The following is a 26,091-nucleotide window of genomic DNA, read 5'->3' on the forward strand; positions in this document are numbered from 1 at the left end:
ATATATATATATATACTGTATATATACATATTGTAAGATTGGGGTGATCGGACTCCAGCCTTAGGTGCGTTTTTAGTGAGCACGCCAGTCCAGAACTGAATTTTTAAGGACCATGTAGCCCACTTTTATTTAAAAGCACAAAAAGTTCACAAATACATCAGTAGCACAGGGGGTTCCACCATTACTGCATCTTGCATACTCAATACTTTGGTCTCCTTGCTTTCATTCTTGCCATCCGGCTGTTTCAGGCCTTTAGCCTAGGCCTTAGGTCTGCTCCTCAGAACAAACAGAGTTTCCTAGAGTTAAAGGGTCACTAAAGGAAACATTTTTTTTTGCTGAAATGACTGTTTACAGGGTATAGAGACATAAAAGTTAACTGATTCCTTTTAAAAATGATTAAAAATAGATAAAAATCAATCATATAATGTGCCTCTAGTTTCACTTTCACTTTTAAACTGGTTTCATGTTTCTGTGAAGTAGAGAGAGACACAGAACAAAAACAAACACATCCAGGGCAGTGTTTTGTTTTTAAAATGAATCTGATTGGTTCTGAGGAGTTTTAGACACACAGCTTGGACCACAGTGAAAAGCTGCCATGAGATTTTTCATAAGGAGCCAGACAAGCACGAAGTGTGGAGATCAGAGCAGAATTACAGCTACTTCAAAGCAAAAACGAGCAATGAGGACATGAAACCAGGACTGCAGTAAGGTAAAGGAAGCTATTTAGCGAAAAAAATATTTTCCTTTAGTGATCCTTTAAGCTCTCTCCTAGCTTACTCCTGATCAGCGCCTTGTTGCTCTATCACCAATGACATCTGCCTCCTGTAGACATGCATACTCTGGCTGCACCCATGCAGCGTCTGACTCCTCTTAGATGGATGGGAGTCCCATGCACAGACTTCCTGTCTGTTGGGTGGGGCCCTGAGCCATAGTCAGGTCACAACTAAATAGCCCAACACACAGCTGTGCAATCAGGGTGCCTTTCTCTCCAAAATCTGGCATAAACCAGCAATCTTTAAGGTCGCACAGGGTCCCACCGCCACATTATGTATGTATATTATATGGTCTCATTTTGTTGTGTACTCTTTGCTGGTTCTGAACGTCTTGGAAGTGCACTGGAAGATATAGAGTTTCTGTTCGTTCAGGAATGGGAGCTGGAGATTGCCTACAGATGGCTGCTAGACTCACTGGGCTGCCTCTGCCTGGGGCTACCAGGAAGTACCAGCAGACAGCTCTGAAATCCTGGCTGAAGAGTCGGCAATGTGGCATAGTGACGGTGTGCTTTGCCCACCTGCCCCCACAGCTTTGGACGTGGAGGTCTTACGGTGGATGGAGCATGTGCTGACTGACCTTGGCAAACCTGTTTCTGCACAAGATGAGGTTGGATGGAGGAATGCACCTGTCCAGCAGTATGCCAGAGACTCGGCAATGGAAAATCCGGAGATTGCCATCCCCAAAGCTGAAGTGCTGACAACAGGGAAGAGCCCTGCTAACCTCTGCCCAGCACCAATAGCATCTTCTGTGAACCTTTACCCCCAGACACCAGTTGCAGAGACTGGGGATTTCATATACTTTTCTGCTGAGGAAGAACAACCTGGTGAGCCTCCAGCAGAAGAGCTGGTATCAGGGCCAAACTTCAATGAGCCTTGCCCAGCACCAACAGCAGCATCTGTGGAGTTACAAGAGACTCCTCCAGCTGAAGCACTGGACAGAGGGTCCAAGACCTCTGCCCCACACCTGCAGCAGTTCCAAGGGGCCCACGGTGAGCAGGTGACGGTCACCCCCCAACAGTTAGCCGTGGTGGATGATGTGTGGTCCTCAGCTAAAGTGCTAACAGGGCAGAATGCTACTGTCCTCTGCACAAAACTGCACCTTGAGCTGATATCAGTGGATGGGACTTCGGTCTCCACTGACATAACCCCAGAAAATGGTCCAGCACTGAGACAGGAGGATGTCAGCCATGCTTTGCAAGCACTGGGGGATTTTTACCTACCAAAAGTGGATGGGACTTCAGTCTCTACTTGTATACCCCAAGGATGATGGGCAGTCGGCCCAGATCCCCAACAGCATGACAGAGTGAGCCCTGTCACCCTGTCTTTTCTCCAGCGGCTGAAAGGACTCCAGGAGAAGGGCCAGTCCACACCTCTCCCCAGCGGCAGATATGTTCTCTGAGAGAGACAGAGGTTTGCTGGGTGAGTAATGCTCTGGGACAATTTATTTGGGGTACTGTGTGGATACCAGCATTGGGGGACTGGAACTACTGACTAACTTTGGAGTCAACACGTCTGGGGTCTCTGCATGTGTTAGTCTGCTGCCGAAAGGGGAGAGATGGGACAGGAGGGCCCATGGAACCCAGAATCCCTTGGGGATGTTGGGAAACCCTTGTTTTAGCTCCCCATGCACCTCCTATGTCTAAGTTACCCTGTGTCTTTAATAGGGCACAGGGTGACCGAGAACCCCAGTCTGATCTGTACTAATTGGACTCACTGTGCAACCACACTGGAATGTTATGTGTGTGTGATATATATATTGTGTCTGTCTGCCTTTGATATTATGGGATATGTAAGTGTGTTTGCTGTGAGGAGGGAGGGGGAATCCTCCAACAGCTCTCCCTGCTGATTGGACAATCTATCCCGCCCGAAATACAAAGGGGGGGATTGTCCCAAGTATTACCTGTGTACCTGTGTTTTCAATAAAAACAGTCCATGTTCAAGCTGTGTAACTGAGCTAGTCTCGTCTGGATCTTGGTTACAATATATGGGCTGTAAAATCTGATATTTGAAGGCCCAGATTGGAAGAAGCAGAGGGCGACGGGGATCCACTACACCCTCCACACACATCATCCGTGCTTGTGGCGGTTAAAGGCCATCCAGACACTGTTAACTGGCGATTACAACACATATGCCCATCTGATTCTGCTATTTTGTGAGTTGCTTTTTTGCCTTTACCAGTAAATCTGTGATAATACTGCTCTCAGTTGGGCACCACTCATTTCCTCCTTCACCCCATGCTATGGCTGGGGAGAGGCCTGTAGTGAATACTCTGTTAAGAATTATATTATTCTCATTGAATGCAGCTTAATCAATCATTGGACTCTCTGCCTCTGATTATGTGTTAGGGAAAGCTTACTCTGTTGTCTTAATAAGGGGCTGTTTACTTGTGTTGAATTTGAATTGCAAAATACCACCAAGTATTCCTCCCTGCATGGAGTCTGTAGCCTATTCATGTAACACTTGTACATTCTCTTTACCCTCTTTGTTAAAGTTAATAAACGATTTAAACAAGGAAAATTGATTATATACTTACGTATGTACATTACATATAAAAAACAGCATTAGACACTAGTGACATTGTCATTGCCATGCTAACCCTTGTTGATGCATTCTGCAGTATAGCCGCTTCAATAGGACAGAGTGAATATTTATTGTCGCATATGGTCTTTCAGTCAAGGTGCAAGGTTACCATTGGGGATCTTTAAATGTGTGCTATGTAATTTTACCTAATGGCAACAAATGTTATTACAAGAATCTTGTCAACTGGCAAACTCTGTGGGTGGTGTATCTACTTCAATTCAATTATAAATCATTGTAAGTAGGAAAAACTAAACACACATTATGGCAGAGGATCTATGATCGTGTTTATGATGCTTCTTATGCAGTGTACACACGATCGGACATTCCGTCAAAAAATGTTCAATGGGAGCTTGTTGTTAGAAAATCTGACCGTGTGTAGGCTCCATCGGGCATTTGCTGTCGGAATTTCCGACAACAAAAATTTGAGAGCTGGTTCTCAAATTTTCCGACAACAAAACTTGTTGTCGGAAATTCTGATCGTGTGTAAAAATTCCGACTGCCTATTGAACTTCATTTTTCTCGGCTCATCGTATATATTGTACGTCACCGCGTTCTTGACTTTCTGAATTTTCGATAATATTTGTGTGACCGTATGTATGCAAGACAAGTTTGAGCCAACATCCATCGGAAAAAAAATCCAGGTTTTGTTGTCGGAATGTCCGATCGTCTGTAGGCAGTATTACAGTAATGTCCAAAGTCCTGTCGCAAGGCATTTTGCCTAATTTTAAAGCTATCAACTACAGGGCCTGTCATTCCTAGCATTGGATCAGATCTATTCCCACCCTTGGTGGGTTACTTGAACAAGCAAATTTTACACATTGAGCCTAGACTGATAGATGAGTTGAAAAACTATCATTAAGCCATGACTCGATCAAGTAAGTTTTGCTCTGTTTCATTAATGAAATGTTAATTATGTTACAGATTTGCCAATTCAGCTAAGTGTGTAGTTTTTTTTTTTTTTACAGGTGTGTTGCTTTGATATTGCTGACAGGTGGTGTAGGATGTATTGGTATTTTTTGCCATCAGTCCCCCCTTTGAAGTTGGCTTCTAGAGACTTCCTTGTGAGTTTTATTTGACCATTTGTGTTCTTTTACATGGCCTCCACATAAATTCTTTGCAAATTGTTTGCAATACTTTTTGGCACTCACGCTGTACTGAGCTTGGGCCATTCTATGCCTGCACGTAATATGGGATCTGCTGTTGCGGGGGAAGTGTGAGATTTCTAGCTTAAACAAATATATGTGGTGGCGCTTTGATATCCTCATGCATGGACTTGGTTTCCTGCATGGGTGTGGCAGGCTTTAACACATACTGTATATGTGGTGGTGCTTTGATGTCCTCATGCTTGCACGTGCATGGACTTCATTACCTGCATGGGTGTGGCAGGGTTTGTGACATTGTTATGTTTGGAAATAAGGAGCACTGGGTCTAGGCCACAACTGCTGGAAGCCCAGCCACAAGGCTGGACCTATGAAGAATATAACATGTAGTTGGAAATGGCAGGTTGCTCTTCCGCTACTCACCACTGTTTGGGCATGTTATTGGGGACATTTGGTTTGCATCCACATTTCATCTTTGTGGTATGTAAATTATCTCCTCCATCTTAATGTGATGTGATTTTATATCCACTAGAATTACGCTGCTTGATTGCAGGGACTCTGCAAGGTCTCCCTTCTTTTTCCCAACCTGTGTTAGGCTGGCCATACAGAGTGAATTTGCTTGTTTCCCCCATCAACACAGACAGTATTGATGCAGGAATCCCTCCTGCCGGGGCCATTGTCTTCTCCAGGCAGGGGGCAGGGAAAGACGGGGGAAGCTGTCCCCGCCAGGAGAAGACAATGATTATCGCTAGCGGCTACAATAATAATAATCATATAGCAAAACCCGCAGGCTGATTGCACCCAAGTTGATCGATTGGTTCATTTAGCAGGCTCAATAATGGTTTGAATCTCGGCTGGTTCAGCAGGAGATTCCAACCGTGTATGGCCAGCCTTAGTGAGGGGACACTTTATTTTCCACCTGATAGTGCCCTGATGGCAAACAGCCAGATAGAGTTGCCTCAATAATTTTACTATGTAAAATACTTATTGATATGTAAATAATTGGGATCATTGAAACAATTAGGTATACATTCTGTTTAGCATGCCTCTGCTCCCCCCACCCCGTGGACTTCCCCTTACCTTTTTCCTTCCTCTGCTCTCTATGCCTACTCTATTCTTTCTCTGGTCCTTCTCCGCTTCTTCCTATCTTTATTCAGGCCTGGTCCTATTGGGATCGCATACATGGTGTGAGAATACTTCTTTTGGATAAGGGTATATACTGTACTACTTTTTTTTTTGTTGCATTCTTTTTCTTTCCACTTTTTTCTGTGTTTCTCCTCTTCTTGAAATGTTATGTGTTGATTTAACATCTCAAAACCTGCTTTATATATGGCTCTGCAAGTTCTCCAGCACATAAACCTAGCCCAGCGTGCTGCCACTTCTCCTGGACTTTCAAGCTGACAAAAACCCCTTGAAGATCCCATGGGATAGCCCTTGGACTTCAATGGGCCTGTTTAAATTTGTTTGTCTTGGATTAATCCCTTTGATTTTTGAAGTATTTTGTAGTCATCTCTCCATGATGTATCCACCAATGTTTTTTGTATTGTTCTTTCGATCTGTAATTTCAATAAAACCCTTTGTACAAGAAACATTTAGGTATATTTATGTCTATGTCTATATACATATATATATATATATACCGTATTTATCGGCATATAACACACACTTTTTTACCCTGAAAACAGAGGGTAAACCGCGCCTGCGTGTTATACGCCAATATCAGTTTTTTTACCAACAGGGGGTGGGGATCAGGCAGTCCGCCCCAGGTGCCACCCATTGGGAGAGAATCAGGCCGGGGGCGCCATCCTCTTCTGGCCCTGGGACAGCGCAACCAGCACACTCCAAACTCCATAAAACACAACTGCCAGCCCCCTCCCACACACCGCTCATCCCGTGCCACTATCAGTGTAAATCTAAGCCCGCAAATCCCTCCACCAACGCCGCATGTTCTGGCTGCTCTCTTCCTCTCGCTCTGCCCCCTCCTCGAGTGTAGCTTTTAATTGGAGGAGGAGAGCGTTCATGTGACCGTCAATGAAAGAGAGGAGAGCAGTCACATGACTGGGTCCACGGCGCCAATGGAGGTATTCTAAAGCTCCGATCAACATCGAGTGACAAAGGAGGAGCGGCGCATGAGAAGGGGTTGGCAGCGATGCCCTCTATACTTCAGAGCATGCTGGCAATCCAGACTGGGGGTCTCCTGGGAGTAAGGAGGAGGAGGGTTTTATAATGAAAGAGGTCAGTGTACAATGCGGGGGTCTGTGTACTATGCTGGGGTCTGTGTACTATGTGGGGGTCTGTGTACTATGTGGGGGGCTGTGTACTATGTGGGGGTCTGTGTACTATGCGGGGGTCTGTGTACTATGCTGGGATCTGTGTACTATGCGGGGGTCTGTGTACTATGAGGGGACTGTGTACTATGCAGGGATCTGTGTACAATGCGGGGCCTGTGTACAATGCAGGGGTCTGTGTACTATGCGGGGGTCTGTGTACAATGTGGGGATCTGTGTACAATGCAGGGGTCTGTGTACTTTGCGGGGGGCTGTGTACAATGCAGGGGTCTGTGTACAATGCGGGGGGCCCTGTGTACCATGCAGGGGGCTGTGGAAAGTTTTTTTTCTGAAACTTCCCTCCTAAAGTTAAGGTGCGTGTTTTACGCCTGTGCGTGTTATACGCCGATAAATACGGTATATATACATACCGTATTTTCATAAGCTGCATAAAAACTTGTCTTTCACCCATGAATTATTACTTTTTTTTCCTAACTAAAGTAATAGCAAAATATGTATTTTTAAAAATATTTTGGTAAAATAAGTGTGCTTTTACAAAATATCAGAATGCTGAGAGGTATGCATTTACTCAAGTACATACATGGTACACATATAAACAGTATTAGCCAGCAACAAACAAAAAATCTTTCTTAGTGTTTTAGTTCATTGCAGAAGCCAATAAAACCCAATAATCAAAAGTCTGTTTATGCTAATGATTTCACAGTGCAAATTATAACAACTCAATAGCATGTGTCTTGCTTTACGAAATTGCAAACGCATTGCCCAGATGCAGTTTTGACATGTTTAACCACAGTTTGTGTCGCCTGTGGAGAAGCATTAGCTAGTGAGCTGAAGTGTGGAAGGGGGAAACAGTTGAGTTATTTTTGCAAATATTCTCTTATTGCTGAATCTCTCTGTAGCTAAACTGACAGAGCTAATGTTTGATGTCAGGCACAGGCATAGAATCTGATGAGAGGGATTTAGAGGCAACTGGGAATAGACGCAAAGCCTTTAGTGTGCAAGGCAGATGTCTTTCAGAGGACCTTGCTTTAATGTCATGGACATCAGAGACTTTTGATATGGACACATTGCTTTCACACAACGAATATGCTATTGCTCTTATAAAATGTGATACAGAGCTTAGCATAGTCCATCAGTAGGGAAGGATTATTTTTGTGACAATTCTCTTTTTTATTTTTTTCACCATTTTCCTGTGTGGGTAAGCAGCTACAGAGTCAACTAAGAAATAGCTATTTCCCTAAATTTTAACCTTAGCTCATGTTTTTCTTTAAATTTTGTGAGGCTGATTTACTAAATGGAATAAACAAGAGGTTTGGTAAACCACAAGCCTAGGGTTTGGATTTTGTGTGTGTGCAAAAGTGTGAGAATGTTCACATGCACAATTTCAATACAAGAACATATCAAAATGATGGTACATTGATGTACGGATGTTTGCCTGGCATATCATGTGACAGGACCCCAACTCCAGACCAGCTGCTCGCTCCCCTCTTCTTTACCATGTACTGTATATCCTCCCCAGTGTCAGTGACAGTTTCACTATTGCAGTCAGTCCTGACTGGATAAGCCCTAGTGCCCCGGCTGTTGAGGGTGAGTGGAAGAAAAATGACTATAAATAGAGGGCAGTCAGATACATATTTGGATGGTTGTCATTTATGCTAAGTGTCGAGTGTGCATATTAAACAGTACAATTTTGTGCAATGCCTGTATGGTATATGTATGTGGGCAACTCGTGCATCTGACGTTTCTATTACTTGCATTTATAATCCTGGTACAAACTGCATAATCTGGCTAATAATTAGCACGTATATGCAGTTTTAGACAACTGTTTCTAATGTGGATCACAATATCACATGTTAGTAAGTTTTGACAAGTATTAGTGCCCATTTATCATCTTACATTTAATATTAGAGCTAAACTGGGACAAGTAAGCTTCTTAATCAAGGGTAGTCAGTAGCCTGACTACCCTTGATTAAGAAGCTTACTTTCTCTGTAATGCTTAGGGCTCCATTGGTCCCTGAATGTCACCAGTCCTTTCCCATCCCAAACCTCCAAACAGTTGGTTACCTCTCTTTGATCTTATTGCTTTTAAGAGCTTCCTGTTACTTTCCATCACCACCATTACCATCACCACCATTATTACTTGTTTATTTAGCACATGTATGGAAGATATTATAATCTATCAATAGAGAAAAAAAAAGAGGACCACCATATTTAGACCTAAGCAGCACTCAATCCCCAATATAAAAAATACATACAATGTATAAAAAGTACAACATTTATTTAAATTTACATAAAAAACACACATATACATTTACACATTGAATTAGGTCAGAATAAAAATAACATTTCACCAATGTACATTAAAAGTGCCAACGTAGTTGGTAAATCATTATCTATTTTAAGAAGCTATAATATCTATGCATTTTGCCCACTTCATCAGGGGACAGACAAAGTTAGTTTATGTGTACATCTGTGGAAAGACCATGTCATGCAAAATAAAATAAGCAGACAATGAAATATATTAGAAAGTACATACATTTTGGAATCCACTGACATATACAGGGTATACTCACATATCAGTGAAATAACGTAGAAATCAAGGCCATGTGATAAAAGACAAAAAAGTGATATCTGGATCTCAATGCTGTGAATCTTCACAGCTGAGGTTCCCCTGGAGGCTGGGGGTAGGCGGGTGACCAGAAGGCAGGGCACTAGGAGAAGACCCCCTCTGCAGACCCCCTGATAAAGAGAATAGGACAAGCAATGTAGGAAAAAAAGTGAAAAAGCTGCAGGGATCAAAAAAAAAAAAAATTGGAAAGAAATTGCACACTAGATTGCATGCCTAGAAGGATATTGTATTATAAGTGCTCTATATCCAAAATGGATGTGAACTAACGTGACTATGACCAAAATCAGGTAATAGACAGGCACAAAAAGTATAGAATGCCTAAAGGAGTATAAACCTAAACTATCAGGTATAAAGAGTAAATATCAAAGTAACATGCATTTCCACTCTATTGGATAGAAGTGGGTAGATTTAGAAGATCATACTGTCTATTATGGATTAGAAAGACCCAATATAATCTATTAGTATATAAAAGAATTGAAACAGAGCGTGGAGTTCACAAAAGATTAGAGTATAAACTCTACTTCCAGTAGGGTCATATGCATTACACAGTGAGGTCTTGCCCATTGAGAATTCACCATTTCTATCTTATTCACCCAGGTTCTGGATACAGATATGTATCCTGCCAAGAATTGAATGCACTTACAGGTCGGTGGCCAGCAAGACCCACAGGTCATTGGCCAGCAGGACCCACAGGTCAGTGGTCAGATCCCAGCAGGACCCACAAGCTGTGGACCTGTGGGTCCTGCTGGGAGCTGGCCACTGACCTGTGGGTCCTGCTGGGAGCTGGCTCCAGACCTGTGGATCCTGCTGGGAGCTGGCCACTGACCTGTGGGTCCTTCTAGCTACTGACCTGTGGGTCCTGCTGGCCACTGACTTGTGTGTCCTGCTGGGAGCTGGCTGTGGACCTGTGGGTCCTGCTGGTCACTGACCCGTGGGTCCTGCTGGGAGCTGGCTTTGGACCTGTGGGTCCTGCTGGCCACTGACCTGTGGGTCCTGCTGGAAGTGGACAGCACAATAGCCTATGGGTCCTGCTGGCCATGGCCTGTGGGTCCTGGTGGGAGCCGACCATGGCATGTGGGTCCTGCTAGCCTGTAGGCCATTGGCAGCTCCCAGCATGATTCACAGGCCATGGGCAGCTTCCAGCAGGAATTACAGGCCATGGGCAAGGTAAATGAGATGTATGGGGGTTGATAGATGGGATGATTGATCCTGTGGGGGTGTCAGGGTCTCTCACCTCAGCTTGCTCGGCAGACTCAGGGCTCAGCAGCAGCAGCATCAGCAGGACAGGACAGGTCCTCACTTCCTCCTTCTCCTTGCACGGCTTCCTCCAGTACTGGTGGGTGGGTCAGGGTGATATTGCTCCAGTACTGTCTGCAGCCACCACCAGCCAGCAGCGGCGCGCCCAGGCCAGCCACCTCACGTGGTGTTTCCACAGTGTCCAGGCAGAGGCAGGCAAAATATCCGACCGCAGCAATGCTCTCCTCAGACTGACTCCACCCCCAGGAGCAGGGAGCTTGAGCACGCAGTCGCCGTCGCGGACTACAACTCCCATAAACAACAGCGGTGGCCATCAAGCGACGTCACCTAACAGTCAGTAGTTAGTCATTCAGCGGTCGGACACTCGGACAGCCATTGTGCCGGCCTGCAGCCATTGTTCGGTTATACAGTACTTAACTTGGGGGGGCACACAATAAAATTGGGGTCACCTAGGCCCCACCCTGGTGACGCCATGAAGTACAAGACTGTTTCAGGTCAACAACGCTGGCCTGGTGTGAAAAAAATTGCTAAAATAGTCACGCATAACAACTTGGGGAAGAATCTGGAAGCTATTGCCACCTGTTAAATAAGCCTCACCACAAAAATGTTAAGGCAAAGTTTGATGCATTCTAACTGAGGTTCGGCTTTCAGATGTTGAGGATCCAAGTATCTGAAACTGTGACCTACATCAACCAGGTGGAGGACTAATTTGCCACTTTGAACACTAAAGCAATATTACACTGCATCTGATCACCACAAACCAAAGACACATTTTTTATTGATTTTTAATATTCAAAATAAACACATCTTTCCATCCATGTCTCCATACTTTATTTTACTGAAAAATCACTTTGTAAAACACCCCTAGCATTTGTGTCTGTGACTATCTTGAGTAAGAGCAGATGATTCAACTAAAATTTACTTCCTGGAATCCATCTGCCCTTGGCTCAGCCATGCAAGCAGGAGGCTAATTCTGTGTTCTGGAGCCATTGACTATTTTAAATCATTATGCAACAAGCATTAGTAAATATATAGGAAAGTTTATTATATTTACCGGTACTTGTTTAAAACATTTTTTTACATTTATTTAGTTACTTAGCTGAGAAAACCCCTCCTCCCCTCCTGACAACTCCTGGGATGTACGACATAATTTCTTCATTATCATCCTAGGTATGGGAACCAGGAAGTAACTAAATAAATGTAAAAAAATGTTTTAAACAAGTACCGGTAAATATAATAAACTTTCCTATATATTTACTAATGCTTGTGGCATAATGATTTAAAATAGTCAATGGCTCCAGAACACAGAATTAGCCTTGCAAAATTGATCAGAGGATCAAGCAAATGATCTGCATAAATCCAACATTAGGATGGTAGAACTGCTAGACTGGAGTAGCTGATAATAACATTTTTTTGGCTGTGTGCAATTTCCAGAAGCCCTTTTAGTTGAAAGCATACAAAGGATCTCCCTTAAAGTGTCTGTAAACCAGAGTATATATAACAGTGTATATGTGAGAACATATACTCAGTGAAGTGAACAGCCTCAGATGATACACAGAGAGGAAACAAATCCTCCTACATAGGTTTTACTTGTTTATCTGCAGTCTTCTTTTGCCTACACCCCTTCAAAAGGGCAAACAAGTGTTCAAATCTTTCTGCATCTGTCAGGAGAAAAGAGGAGGGGTGGAGAGGCTGAAGTTACAGTGTGTGACAGCTGATTGGAGGAAAGAAACACACCCTGCTTCACACAGCAGAACTGTGTTTTGAACAGACGAGCTATGTGCAAAACTTACTCCCCGTCACAAATTTTATCTCATCTGTCGGGAAAACCTTTTTCATTCATGCTGATAACAGAGGACGAATGCACCAGAGAGGAGCGACACTAAGGCTGGCTATACACTATACAACTTTCTTATTCAACTTTCCTTTAGATTTACCAAAACCTAAACCCTTTCAATTTGTATGTAGGCCCCCTGCACTACATAGTTGAGGGTAAAGCTAAAGGAAATTAAATAAGAAAATTGTATAGTGTATGACCAGCCTTAGAGCTTTGGAGAGAGATAAGTAAACACTACCGATATATGTGATTTGCTCAGATTCCATGACTGAGGTTTACAACCACTTTAGATCTCCACTTTCTTTTCACCTTGATTTCATGCTGGAAGTGCAACATCAACACAAACAATTTTCACTTGTTCATTTAAATCACATATTCTGCTAAACTATAGACAGAACAGCACAAGAGAGCATGTTTCCTCTAGCTGTCAGAAGCACCATTCAATTAAGCTGCATCTAGGACCTACAGTGCTATGTGCACCTTGACTGGGATATTTTGTCTACACTATTCAAGTTCATAGTGTGTGCTCTTAATCACTGAGACTGTTAACACTATTTTGATAAGATCTTTCCTTACTTACCTGATGTGGAGCTTTATCTTATATTATTTTACATTCACTGCATCCTTAGGACATGCCTCACCAAACTGTGGTAGTGTGCACCATAGAGTCCTTGATATTGTTGTAAACAGCCTACTCTAAGCCCCATCATAATCATTAGTACTATACCAGCACAGAAGTGCTTGCACATACCTGTAGATATAGTCAAACGAAGGATCATTCTAAAAGGCAAAGCTTTGGCATTACCTCATAGTGCTGAAGTGTGACCAGGCTGGTACTACTAGGTACAAGCCTAGATACTACCTGGAAGTGGTGGAAATTTGCCTGCCAGAACAGCCCATCATTTGGTCATATTTGCAGGTATAGTATATTCAATCACGTCTAAATGCTTACACGTTATGCTTGCAGCAGTTTTTATTTTTAAGCTGATATCTGATCCTAGAGACTAAGGGATTAATTTACTAAGGCCAAATAGACTGTGTGCACTCTGCTTAGTAATTGAGGTAAAGCTTCACTTTACAAAGAGTACCCAATCACATGCAAGAAAAATAGAAAACAACTGCTATTTTGTAAATGATCGGTTAATGGAAGTCAGCAGAACTTTACCACATTTACCAAGCTCTGGAGCAACCGCACTTCCAAAGTGCACAGTCTATTTTCCTTTAATAAGTCAACCCCCTACTCATGTGCTGCAGCTCTGGAAATCGTGTTATCAAGATGGAATCTACAATCAACTTGCTGTTGGAAAAAACAGTTTCTCTCATATGGGGGTGTGAGCTGAATAAACAGAACAAGACATTCACATTTAAATTGTCAGATGAAGATAAGAGTGAGCATCAACTGGCGTTGAGGACAGTATGTCTTGGGAATACAGCAAAGGATGAGTTTCACATAGTAGAAATAGTCCCTCAAGCAGTAGAAGGAAGTGATGCAAAACCAGTTCCTATTGCCACACTAAAGCCATCTATTCTCCCAATGGCTACCATGGTGGGCATTGAATTGACTCCTCCAGTCACATTCCAACTGAAGTCTGGATCTGGGCCAATTTATATTAGTGGTCAGTATGTTGCATTGGAAGCAGACTACTCCTGGGCAGAGGAAGAAGTTGAGGAGGAGGAGGAAGAAGAGGAAGATGATACAGAATCTCCTCCCAAACCTGTAAAGAGGCCAGCAGCTTCCAAGAAGGCAGGACAGGCAAAGAAGAAGAAAATGGAAAAAGATGACGAGAAAAGTTCCGAAGAGGAAGACAGTCCTGCCAAAAGGGGCAGAGGACGAGGAAGGAAGCCTGCTAAGAAATGAATGCGTGAAGTGGTACCTATTTTGTATTGTCGATATTTAATTGACCAGATCCACACCACCTGCCACATGGACTACACAAGCAATTGGAGATCTGTCCAGTTTAAGATCAGTCTAGAGCTCTGTATTTTGGTCCAGTTTTTTTTTGGAAATGTGTTCTGGAAAAAAAATGTTTCCGTAGGAAAAAAAAAAAAAAGTCAACCCCATAGCATGTATATCTTAACAATAAAATTGATACAGTTATGAAGTGACCTATAATAAACAATACATTTCTGGAAGATCATAAATAGCATTGCCTGAAGGCATTTTAGTGAAGTAAATCATTATTTCTTAAAACAATCAATGTACAGAAAATGCCAAATATATATTCATCAATTATCAAATAAGTATCCTTGGTGTGTTAAGTTAAAACATCACTCCACCTTGCACCTACAGGAAAATTCAATAAAATATTCTATTAATACATATTCATACAACGATTTAGACAGATCAAAGATCCTGGAGACCTTGTAGCAAATATACATATTTATTGCTTACCCTTACTGCCAGCAATACCAAGATTATTATCTTATAACAAGCTGTGTTCTGTATTTCCTCGAATGTTTCAAGAATGTCTTTATCAAATTGACACATTTATCCAAACCTGCTTTATAGTACAATCACTTGTTGTAATGCATATTCACTGTGACAAAACCTATTCTAAATTTCTCTCCACAATGAGTGAACATAAAAAAAAGTTTTAAAATGCTCAAAATTATGCACACATGCATTGATCAAATATGCACATTGCTACATAACCACCAGTGTAAAATGGGCCTTATACAAACAGTGATACTTGTATTGCAAGAAATACCACATTATCAAACTACAGCAATATTCCAGCCACAGCAAACAGCTGAATAATTGACCAATACTTTACCAGAAATACTGTATTTTTGGTGTGCTTTACCTGCTGAAGTCATTGGGGTTAATTTACTAAAGGCAAATACACTGCAAACTACTGGTGCACTGCAAGTGAACTTGGAGGTGCAGTTGCTGTAGATCTGAGGGTAAGATCCTAAATGAGGGGAATTTCTGCTTATTTCTATTATTCAATCATGTGCAAGCAAACATGCTGTTTTTTATTGTCCTTCCATGTTCCTCTCAGATCTACAGCGACTGGACTTCCAAGTTCACTTGAAGTGCACTTGTAGTGCACAGTGTATTTGCCTTTAGTAATAACCCCCATTTTGTGGTATAACAGTGCCACAAAAGGTAAAAAAGTAAAGAAAATAAAAACATCACTTTTACTTTCACCAGCTGCCATTCTGGATGATCCCATGGAATGCAGTAGAGGAGAGAGACTTTCCATTACATTGGCCAAGGACAGAATAAATCGAAACCCTGAGAGACAAGGGAAATCCAAGCTTGAGGTTGACATCTTTGAACTTTTGAGAGACAGCGAGTATGAAACAGCAGAAACAAGTAAGTATTTTTTTTTTCTAATGCTGCAAAAATATAGATATGCTACAGACTCAAGATGGTGTCATTGTATCTGTTGCCTGAAACTTCCTCTATTATTACCAGTAGGGATGGGCCAATGTTCGAGTCGAGCAAATAACGAACATTATGGGGCGTTTGCGGCAAATTCGAGTTCAGTTGTGTCTGATGATTGGTCAAAGCGCGCTCTGCTGTGAGAGTCATGATTGGCCAAAGGCAGAGTGCCTTTAGCCAATCATAGCTCAGGGGCCAAGTCCACGCCCCACACTATATAAGGCTGCTTACACGGCGGCCGTATATAGTGTTGTAATTGAGAGAACATTAGCTAGAGGCAGGTTAGTTAGTGTAGCGGTGTGCAGGCAGTTTAATATATATATATGTATATATATATATATATACTGTACAGTATATATAAATACAGTCCAGTCAGTGTGGAATATATATATATATATATATATATATATATATATATATACACAGTACAGTTAGTGTACAGTATATAATACAGTATATTGAAGTGGTTAAGAGGAACTCTGACAGAATTGAGGAAAAAACAGCATGCCTCCCCCCCCCAGTCCATACCAGGCCTTTTGGGTCTTGTATAGATTTTAAGGGGAACTCCACACCAATTTTTTTTTTTTAAAACAGCATGGGATTCCCCCCCAAAATCCATACCAGGCCCTTCGGTCCTGGCATAGATTTTAAGGGGAACTGCACACCAAAATGTAAAAAAAAATATTGGCGTAGGGTCCCCCCCAAAATCCATACCAGACCCTTATTCGAGCAAGCAGCCTGGCAGGTCAGGAAAGGGGGGACGAGCGAGCATCCCCCCCTCCTGAGCCATGCCAGGCCGCTTGTCCTCAACATGGGGAGGGTGCTTTGGGGTCCCTTAATAAGGGGGTCCCCAGATACCGCTTTCCCCACCCTAAGTGAAATGTGTAGCCTTAACCATTCACAAAAACAATTTCAAAATGTAAAAAAACACAAAAGACAGTTTTTGACAATTTCTTTATTAAAAAAAAGTGTCCAGCCATGTCCATCCATCTTCAATCATGCCGCCCGACGAACCCGAAAAATAGAAAAAAAAAAGCTCCGCCTCGATGGGAGGTCTTCAGCCTACTGCTGTCTCTTGGCTGTGACAGCTGTTATATAGGCAAGGGCGGGGCCATCCGGTGACATAACCGAGTGACCCGTCCCCCTCTGACGGCATGTGCCGTCACAGGAGGGTGGGGTCTCCCATTTATGTCAGCGGGTGGCCCTGCCCTTGCCTATATAACAGCTGTCACAGCGAAAAGACAGCAGTTTCTGTGAGGCCTCTCATGGAGGTGGAGTATTCTCGATTTTTTTTTCTCAATTTTTTGGGTCCATCAAATGGCATGATTGACGATGGATGTACATCACGGGACACTTTTTATCTTTCTTTCTTTTTTAATAAAGGAATTGTCAAAAACTGTCTTTTGTGGTTTTTACTTTTTGCCACTTTTTTTGTCAATGGGTAGGGCTACAATGTACCTGATACCCATTCACATAGGGGGGGTCTGGGATCTGGGGGCCCCCATATGAAAGAGGGCTTCCAGATTTCGATAAGCCCTCCGCCCACAGACCCTCACAACCACTGGGCCAGGGTTGTGGGGACGAGGCCCTTGTCCCCATCAACATGGTGACAAAGTGCTTTGGGGGGTACTCCAAAGCACCCTCCCCATGTTGAGGGCAAGCGGCCTGATATGGTTCAGGAGGGGGGGCACTCGCTCCCCCCCCATCCTGGCCTGTCAGACTGCTTGCTCGGATTAGGGTCTGGTATGGATTTCAGATTTATTAAATTTTTATAAATTGGCATGGAGTTTGAGACCCAAAGGGCATGGTATGGATTTTAGGGGAGACCCTAAAACAATTTTAATTTTTTTTTTCCTATACAAATTTCATTTTGCTGTGGCACTGTAAAGCACAACACACATATGTGACAATTTACAGGCAGACTTATGGGACCCCCCAGGCACGATATTTAAAGGAATATTTCATTTTTATTGTTTAACCTCCCTGACGATATTCCCGAGTCGCAGTATCCAGGCAGAGAGTTACTTACCTTGTCCCCTGGATCCTGCGATGTCTCCCCACTGTGTGAGCGAGCTGTCTCCTCGCTCGATGCACACAGTGCCCCGAGTGCCGCCGAGCTCCGTTCCCTGCGACGTTACGACGCACAGAAGCAGAGATCGGCGCCAAATTCAAAAAAGTCAAAACACAGTACACTTACAGATTACAGTACTGTCTACAATAATTACACACCCCCTTTGTCCCTAGTGGTCTGTCCGGTGTCCTGCATACACTTTTATATTATAAATATTTTTTTTTTCTGCCTGGAAACTGTAGATTGTCCATAGCAACCAAAAAGTGTCCCTTTATGTCAAAAGTGGTTTTTGAGCGATAGTGATTTGTGGAGAAATTTGTCATCAAACACTGAAAGTAATGACAGTTACAATTCTGAAACCGAGGAAATTTTAGTGTTTTTAATTTGATTACATTATTGAATAATTTTTATTACCATTATTTTAGTATTTGTTATAATTATTTATAGTTATTTATTATATTATAATTTAAGATTTTGTGTTTCAAACTTTATCATACCCGGGATGTCTACTAGACTCTTGTTTGGACAGATTTAAGTGAGTTATTCCTAAGAATTACAGGCCTACAATATAAATCACCAAATTTCCATGCAAAACAATTGTACCGCTTTCAGCACCTAAAATCAGAAAGAATCATACCACCAGGGAGGTTAACTTTAAGCATTATTAAAATCACTGCTCCTGAAAAAGCAGTTGTTTTAAATATTATTTTTGATATTGATACATGTCCCCTGGAGCTGTACCCGGGGTCCCCATACAATGTTTTTATGGGAATAACTTGCATATACGCCTTTAACCACTTTCTGCTTCCGATGAGAGCAAGGAGACGATCAGTGACGTGTCACCAGGCAGAACAGGGAGATGCCTTGTTTACAAAGGCATCCCCCTGTTCTGCCGTTCCGTGACCCAATTGCAGGACATCAGCGGACATTGAGTCGGGCGGGTCCCGAATCGGAAGCAGCGATCAGTGACGTGTTACAGTAAGCCATGCCCCCTAACAGTTATAATCACTCCCTAGGACACACTTAACCCCTTCCCGCCCTCTAATGGTTAAACCCTTCACTGACACATTTACACAGTAATCAGTGCACTTTTATAGCACTGATCACTGTATAAACGTTAATAGTCCCAAAATGGTGTCCGATGTGTTGCAGTCATGAAAAAAAAATAATAATAAAAATGCCATAAAACCACCCCCTATTTTGTAGATGCTATAATTTTTGGCAAAACAATCAATATACGCTTATTACGATTTTTTTTTACCAAAAATATGTAGGAGAATACGTATCAGCCTAAACTGAGAAAATGGTGAAAGAAATATTGCACTTATTTAGAAAATTACAAGCAAGCAACTAAAAGTGTTATACTACAACAATAGACATATGGAAAAATAAACAGCTGCGCTAGTGAAGTGATAATAAATATAGGTTAACCTATATATAAATGTAAATTAAATCAATAATAAGTGCTATACTTATACTGAGACACTCTCCAAAAGGACAGTGAAAATAAATGCATATACATATATAAAATGTGATAACTCAGTGACAGGTGAAATCACTCAAAGTCCAAATAATGAATAATCCATCCACATAAATGTGTTCAAATTGTAGTCTTCAAGTGAGAAATCCAAGTAAAGGAAAGAGGGGGGGTTTTCCTTGCGCTAGGAGAATGAATATAAATGAATTTCAAATGGATAAGTGAATAAATAAATAGTGAGTAATTCCAGCAGCAACGCTAAACATGTGATATACACGCAAAAAGTAAAAAGAAAAAAGATGAGTTGCGCTAGGAGTCGCAACTTAATGCGAAAATAATATAAATAAATAAATGCATAAATGAATAAATGAATAAAGTGCTAGTGCAAAAAATAGCAAAAAAAAGGGATGATGCCCAAACAGTCATGGGAAAAACCTTTCGGGGTAATTACAACAATCTGCTATTTGGGACCAAACGCTTAAAAAACTTTGTTAGTCCATTAGAATTGCATACTAATCAATTGTTAGGCAGTCAAAAATGAGAGGGGAAATCAACAGCAGAACCCCAAAACATATGAATGTCCAAATAGATGGGCAAAAAACAGTTGCAGAGTAATAAAATGATCCAAATATTGAACAGCCTCTGGTCTCTGGTCAGAAGAAACATATATTCCCACCGAGAGGTAAGTAAGGGTGTGCTCTTACCAGATCCACGATCATAAAAAGCGTGTCGATCCACTCAGGTCATGGAGAAAACTCGGTCACAGCTGACAGGCAGAATATCCTCTCCAATGTGTTTAACGGCTCCACGTCCATCCGGCGAACCAGGGGAAGAAATAGGCTCAGAATGTGAAGTACCGTCAAATATTTATTAAAAATTGTGCAACATATACACAGCGGTACATATAATTTAAAATTGCCGGCTAAAACAAGCAAACAGATACAAATAAAAAACGTGCGCCCGTGCATCCGGGGTCACGTAAAACGCAATGACGTTCGGTGCGTGGCTCCGCCCTGATCGATTTCACCACAGATGGCGTTGTCAAAGGGCACGGGCGACGCACTGAACGTCAGCCTTATATGCCTACAGAGCAGGCAACCAAGCCTCTCTCTCAGCTAGCAGCCTCCAATCAGGAACGGCCGCAGGATCAATGAACCCGGAAGGGGAGGATCTGAATGACCCGGAACTTCCTTCCAGTAAGACCGCCCTTGACATAGATAGGACTATCCTATGTCAGCAGGGTAAGGTCCTACCTCATGAGGATATTCTCAATGGTCAGCAGACATCCCACCATTCATTTCATATAAATGTTTTAGTTAAAGAGTCACTGTCTGTCACATCGTATGTTCTTACTATACATAAACAGATAACGCCATATTAACCTAAAAACGGGTAAATTCATGTCACCACTTTATAGCATCTATTAAAAACGCCAGAAAGATAGCAGCATGAACATTATACCCAAATTAATATCATATCAGCCAAAACAGGGATTTTAATATCTGAAAGAGAAATCGCAGTTGGCTGACATCTGTATTCTCCCTATACATTAAAATCATAAAGGTCAAAACATAAAAAATCTAAAAATTAATAAATCTAATATATCACATTGAGAGCCCTCTAGTGGTTGATAAAAAAATTACATTGCCATTTAACCAGCATCTGTGAGTATTACAGGTAGGTAAATCCCTATTGGAGACAAGAACAATCCCCAGAAGGGTAACCTACCTCCCCAAGGGGTCCCACACGGATCTTAAAGGCAAAAAATTAAACCGATAATCGTATACTATCCTCATCTTTAGTATCAAATTTCAATAGTATACAATCCTCAGATGGACCCAGAAAATTGGAGTGGCAAGAAAGGGGGGAAGAAAATGAATAGTTCAGCAAGAGATCACTAAGAATTGTCTAAAAAGGCATTGACCTCTATGTCCACATTCAAACCCTGCGGTTTAAGACATTTCATGCGATATATCCAACTCATCTCGAGTTTTGATATCGCTATCCTTTTTGATCCACCTCTCCAGTGGGGTTTGAGGATGTCAATGGCAATAAAGGAAGTGCCACTAGGATCCCTGGCATGCACCTCCCTATAATGCCGAGAAACAGAATGTTCTCTAAATCCTCTCCTTATGTTCCCAATGTGTTCATTGACCCTTACCTGGAACTTTCTTACAGTACGTCCAACGTACTGTAACCCACATGGGCAGATAAGTAAATAAACTACATGGGTCATAGAGCATGTAATAAAAGATTTGATGTTAAACACTTGTGAGGTGCTATTTGAAATGAAATTCAAGGTCTTGCGTTCTTTAATGGCATTGATTTTACATACCGCACATTTTTGGCATTTATGGTAGCCAATTATATTTTGAAAGAACATAGGTTTATTCAATGGTGGATCCACGACTCCTGGAGCCAGAGAATCCCTTAATGAGGGGACCCCTCTAAAGACTACCCGAGGTTGTTCTGGTAACGCAGGGCCAAGGATAGCATCCTCTTTGATGAGATGCCAATGTTTCTTAACCAGTTTTTTAATTAGATAGTGCTGATTTGAATAACTAGTGATGAAAGGAGATATGTATTGATTATTTTCCTCACTAGAAACGCATTTATCCTGCAACAACACATTTCTATCGATAATTTTAGCTTCTCGCGTTTGTTTAAAGAGGTCTGTTTCCTGATACCCTTTATTTAAAAATCTTGCAGTTAACATTTTGGCTTGTTCATCAAAGTCTTCCATCTTGCTGCAATTGCGTCTAAGCCTCAAGTATTGGCTCTTAGGAACCGAATCCAGCCAGGCCTTATGGTGACAGCTGTCACGGGGAATAAAGGAGTTGCGATCTGTTGATTTAAAGTATGTGGACGTCACAAATTGACCGTCCTCCACCCTTATTTCCAGATCTAAAAAATTGATCTTCTCCTGATCTGCCTCATACTTAAATTCAATCCCCCTATTGTTGGTATTGAGACAATCCATAAAGTCAACCAGAGACTCCCTGGATCCTCTCCATAGGAGGAGGACGTCGTCTATGTATCTAGCCCACAAGACCAATTCTGGTCTGCGGTCAGCATAGACGACATCCTCCTCCCATTTCCCCATAAAGAGGTTGGCCAGGCTAGGGGCAAATTTAGCCCCCATAGCGACCCCCCTCTTTTGTAGGAAGTATTTGCCACCGAACCAAAAAAAATTGTGAGTGGTTGCAAACTGTAAAAGATCCATAATGAATCTTTGCTGGATCTCCAGCAGAGCAGAATCCCTTTCCAAAAAATATTTCACAGATGAAATTCCCCAATCGTGGGGTATGATGGTGTACAGAGACGTGACGTCTGCTGTAACCAACCATAAACCTTCCTCATGTGGGATGTTGTTCATTATATTAATCACATGTTTACTGTCGCGGATAAAGGCCGGTAAGGCCCTAACCAACGGCTGAAGGAACCCATCGATATACTTACCTGCCCTAGAAGAGATGGAATCTATTCCACTAATTATCGGCCTCCCGGGAGGGTGGACCGGATCTTTATGGATCTTGGGCAGGTAGTATATCACTGGGATCCTTGAAGAAGCTGGAACCAAAAAAGCTTTTTCTTTTTTATTGAGAACTCCAGAAGTATAACCTTTCTTTACTATTCCAGTCAAGACTTTCCTATACGATGGTCTGGGGTCCTTGGGGAGTGGTAAATAGGTATCCCTATCTCCAACTATATTACCAAGTACCTCGAGGTAATCAGACTTATTAAGTATCACAATTCCGCCCCCTTTATCAGCGGGGCGGATCACAATACTTTTTTCTTCGCAAAGTTGGTCAAAACCAGCCTGCAGGGGTTTATTGAGTTTGGTTTTCCTAACATCAATTTTTTCGAGATCCCTCAAAAGTACATCCCTAAAAACCTTGATGTTAGGTGCCATACCTCCAGGGGGGTTGAACAAAGAGGCATTCGAAAGATTGGAATGTTGAATTTCCACATCTGTATTGATGTTAGTGGACGCTATGGCAGGTTTAGAAAGAAAAAACCTTTTCATACTTAATTTCCTAGAAAATTTATGTACGTCCATATGCGTCTCAAATTTATTTAGTGTTTTAGGTGGGGCAAACTTCAATCCTTTATCGAGGAGAGTAACCTCCTCTGAGGTCAGCGTGACAGTGCTGAGATTGAAGATCCCCTGACCTATTGTGTTCTCTTTCTTTTTATTCTTTGCTTTTTTCCCCCCTCTACTTCCTCTTTTCTGTCTACCCTTCTTAGTTGGTCTTGATTGGACCTGGGAAAATCCTGATATTGATTCGGTTCTCGATCTCTCCATTGGTCTTGTTGGTAATAAGGGTCATATTGGTTAACAGGTCTAGAGGGGTAGAAGGAGGTAGGAGGCATTGAAGGATAGTAATAAGAAGATGACCTATCATCTCTATTCCATCCACCGGAGGCACCCAACTGTTGATAGGGTCCCCCGAAGGATCGAAATTCCTGTAAAGGTTGGAAACGGTTGCTCACTGGAATAGGATAATCATATCTGGCTCCTTCCTGGGGTCTCCAAGAAGGTCTCCCAAAATCTCTTACTTCCCGACGAGGGGTTTCTGGTTTCCGTACTTTAATTTTATTTCTCCAACCTGGAGATTTAGCAGAAGGACCTTTATTCTGTACATCCCTGGGTTTTAGAGGTTGAGATAACTGAGACGATCTCTCCCTCCCCGGTGATTTATAGGAGACCCTTCTTGGGCGAAGGATAGGTCTATTAGGTGTATGAGGAGTTGAGCTGGAAGCAGCTACAGCACCCATATTTTGATTGGGTGGAGGAGCTGTATCCATGTCCAGTGAATTACTCTCGTTTTCTTGGATTTTGCTCTGCCAGTCAAAAACCAAACCTGATTTATAATCTGCTATATCTCTGTTAAACTTTTTTCTTTTCTTATTCTTTTGTTCAGTTTCCTCCTTTTCCAACAGTTTTTTAAGAACTAAGGATCGCTCCTTATACTCCACACTATCAGTCAGGGGCCCAAGTTTAACCTTAATGAGTTTAATTTCATCATCCAAGCGTGTTAATTTGCACTTCTTGCGCTGAGCCAAAAACTGCAAAAATTTTACGCCCGCCTCATTAAAATATTGGAACCATTCAGCCAATTCCAATTCACCTTTTTGGGGGCTGACCTCCCATCTTAAGCTCCTTGGAACCATGGAGTCAGCTACATATTGGTCTAACATAGCAATATCCCACTGAGTATGCAATTCAGCAACCATAAGATTCTTTAATCTCATGAATAGGCCACCAAGATCATTATCTGGTTCTTTGTTGATCTCAAACACGCCATCTTTGACAATGGTGCGTGAGGACCGATATTCGAACACATCCATGTTTGCACACAGTGAACAAAAAAACCAAGCAGCAAGGAAAAAATATATCAAAAAGACAAGTAAAGGAAAGAGGGGGGGTTTTCCTTGCGCTAGGAGAATGAATATAAATGAATTTCAAATGGATAAGTGAATAAATAAATAGTGAGTAATTCCAGCAGCAACGCTAAACATGTGATATACACGCAAAAAGTAAAAAGAAAAAAGATGAGTTGCGCTAGGAGTCGCAACTTAATGCGAAAATAATATAAATAAATAAATGCATAAATGAATAAATGAATAAAGTGCTAGTGCAAAAAATAGCAAAAAAAAGGGATGATGCCCAAACAGTCATGGGAAAAACCTTTCGGGGTAATTACAACAATCTGCTATTTGGGACCAAACGCTTAAAAAACTTTGTTAGTCCATTAGAATTGCATACTAATCAATTGTTAGGCAGTCAAAAATGAGAGGGGAAATCAACAGCAGAACCCCAAAACATATGAATGTCCAAATAGATGGGCAAAAAACAGTTGCAGAGTAATAAAATGATCCAAATATTGAACAGCCTCTGGTCTCTGGTCAGAAGAAACATATATTCCCACCGAGAGGTAAGTAAGGGTGTGCTCTTACCAGATCCACGATCATAAAAAGCGTGTCGATCCACTCAGGTCATGGAGAAAACTCGGTCACAGCTGACAGGCAGAATATCCTCTCCAATGTGTTTAACGGCTCCACGTCCATCCGGCGAACCAGGGGAAGAAATAGGCTCAGAATGTGAAGTACCGTCAAATATTTATTAAAAATTGTGCAACATATACACAGCGGTACATATAATTTAAAATTGCCGGCTAAAACAAGCAAACAGATACAAATAAAAAACGTGCGCCCGTGCATCCGGGGTCACGTAAAACGCAATGACGTTCGGTGCGTGGCTCCGCCCTGATCGATTTCACCACAGATGGCGTTGTCAAAGGGCACGGGCGACGCACTGAACGTCAGCCTTATATGCCTACAGAGCAGGCAACCAAGCCTCTCTCTCAGCTAGCAGCCTCCAATCAGGAACGGCCGCAGGATCAATGAACCCGGAAGGGGAGGATCTGAATGACCCGGAACTTCCTTCCAGTAAGACCGCCCTTGACATAGATAGGACTATCCTATGTCAGCAGGGTAAGGTCCTACCTCATGAGGATATTCTCAATGGTCAGCAGACATCCCACCATTCATTTCATATAAATGTTTTAGTTAAAGAGTCACTGTCTGTCACATCGTATGTTCTTACTATACATAAACAGATAACGCCATATTAACCTAAAAACGGGTAAATTCATGTCACCACTTTATAGCATCTATTAAAAACGCC

The 26,091-nt window shown here is 42.0% G+C and overlaps 2 protein-coding genes across 4 annotated transcripts in view; both read left to right on the forward strand.

Annotated features, from left to right (window-relative positions):
• The window catches only part of GRIK4 (glutamate ionotropic receptor kainate type subunit 4), a 489,165-nt gene that overhangs the window by 223,070 nt on the left and 240,004 nt on the right, over nucleotides 1-26,091 (forward strand). For 2 of the 3 annotated variants that reach the window (XM_040325544.1, XM_040325543.1), the window contains one exon: nucleotides 15,619-15,783. In XM_040325544.1, the coding sequence (XP_040181478.1) occupies nucleotides 15,619-15,783 (165 nt within the window). Of the gene's footprint in view, nucleotides 1-15,618; nucleotides 15,784-26,091 lie in introns of those variants that run through there. The other variant, XM_040325545.1, reaches the window with a different exon arrangement.
• LOC120915220 (nucleoplasmin-like) lies at nucleotides 13,709-14,337 on the forward strand. The gene has a single exon (XM_040325546.1). It carries the CDS (start codon nucleotides 13,741-13,743, stop codon nucleotides 14,320-14,322), a length of 582 nt encoding a protein of 193 aa, XP_040181480.1. The 5' UTR covers nucleotides 13,709-13,740; the 3' UTR covers nucleotides 14,323-14,337.

Source organism: Rana temporaria, chromosome 10 (assembly GCF_905171775.1).
Source record: "Rana temporaria chromosome 10, aRanTem1.1, whole genome shotgun sequence".
In the NCBI taxonomy this organism is placed as follows: Eukaryota; Metazoa; Chordata; class Amphibia; order Anura; family Ranidae; genus Rana; species Rana temporaria.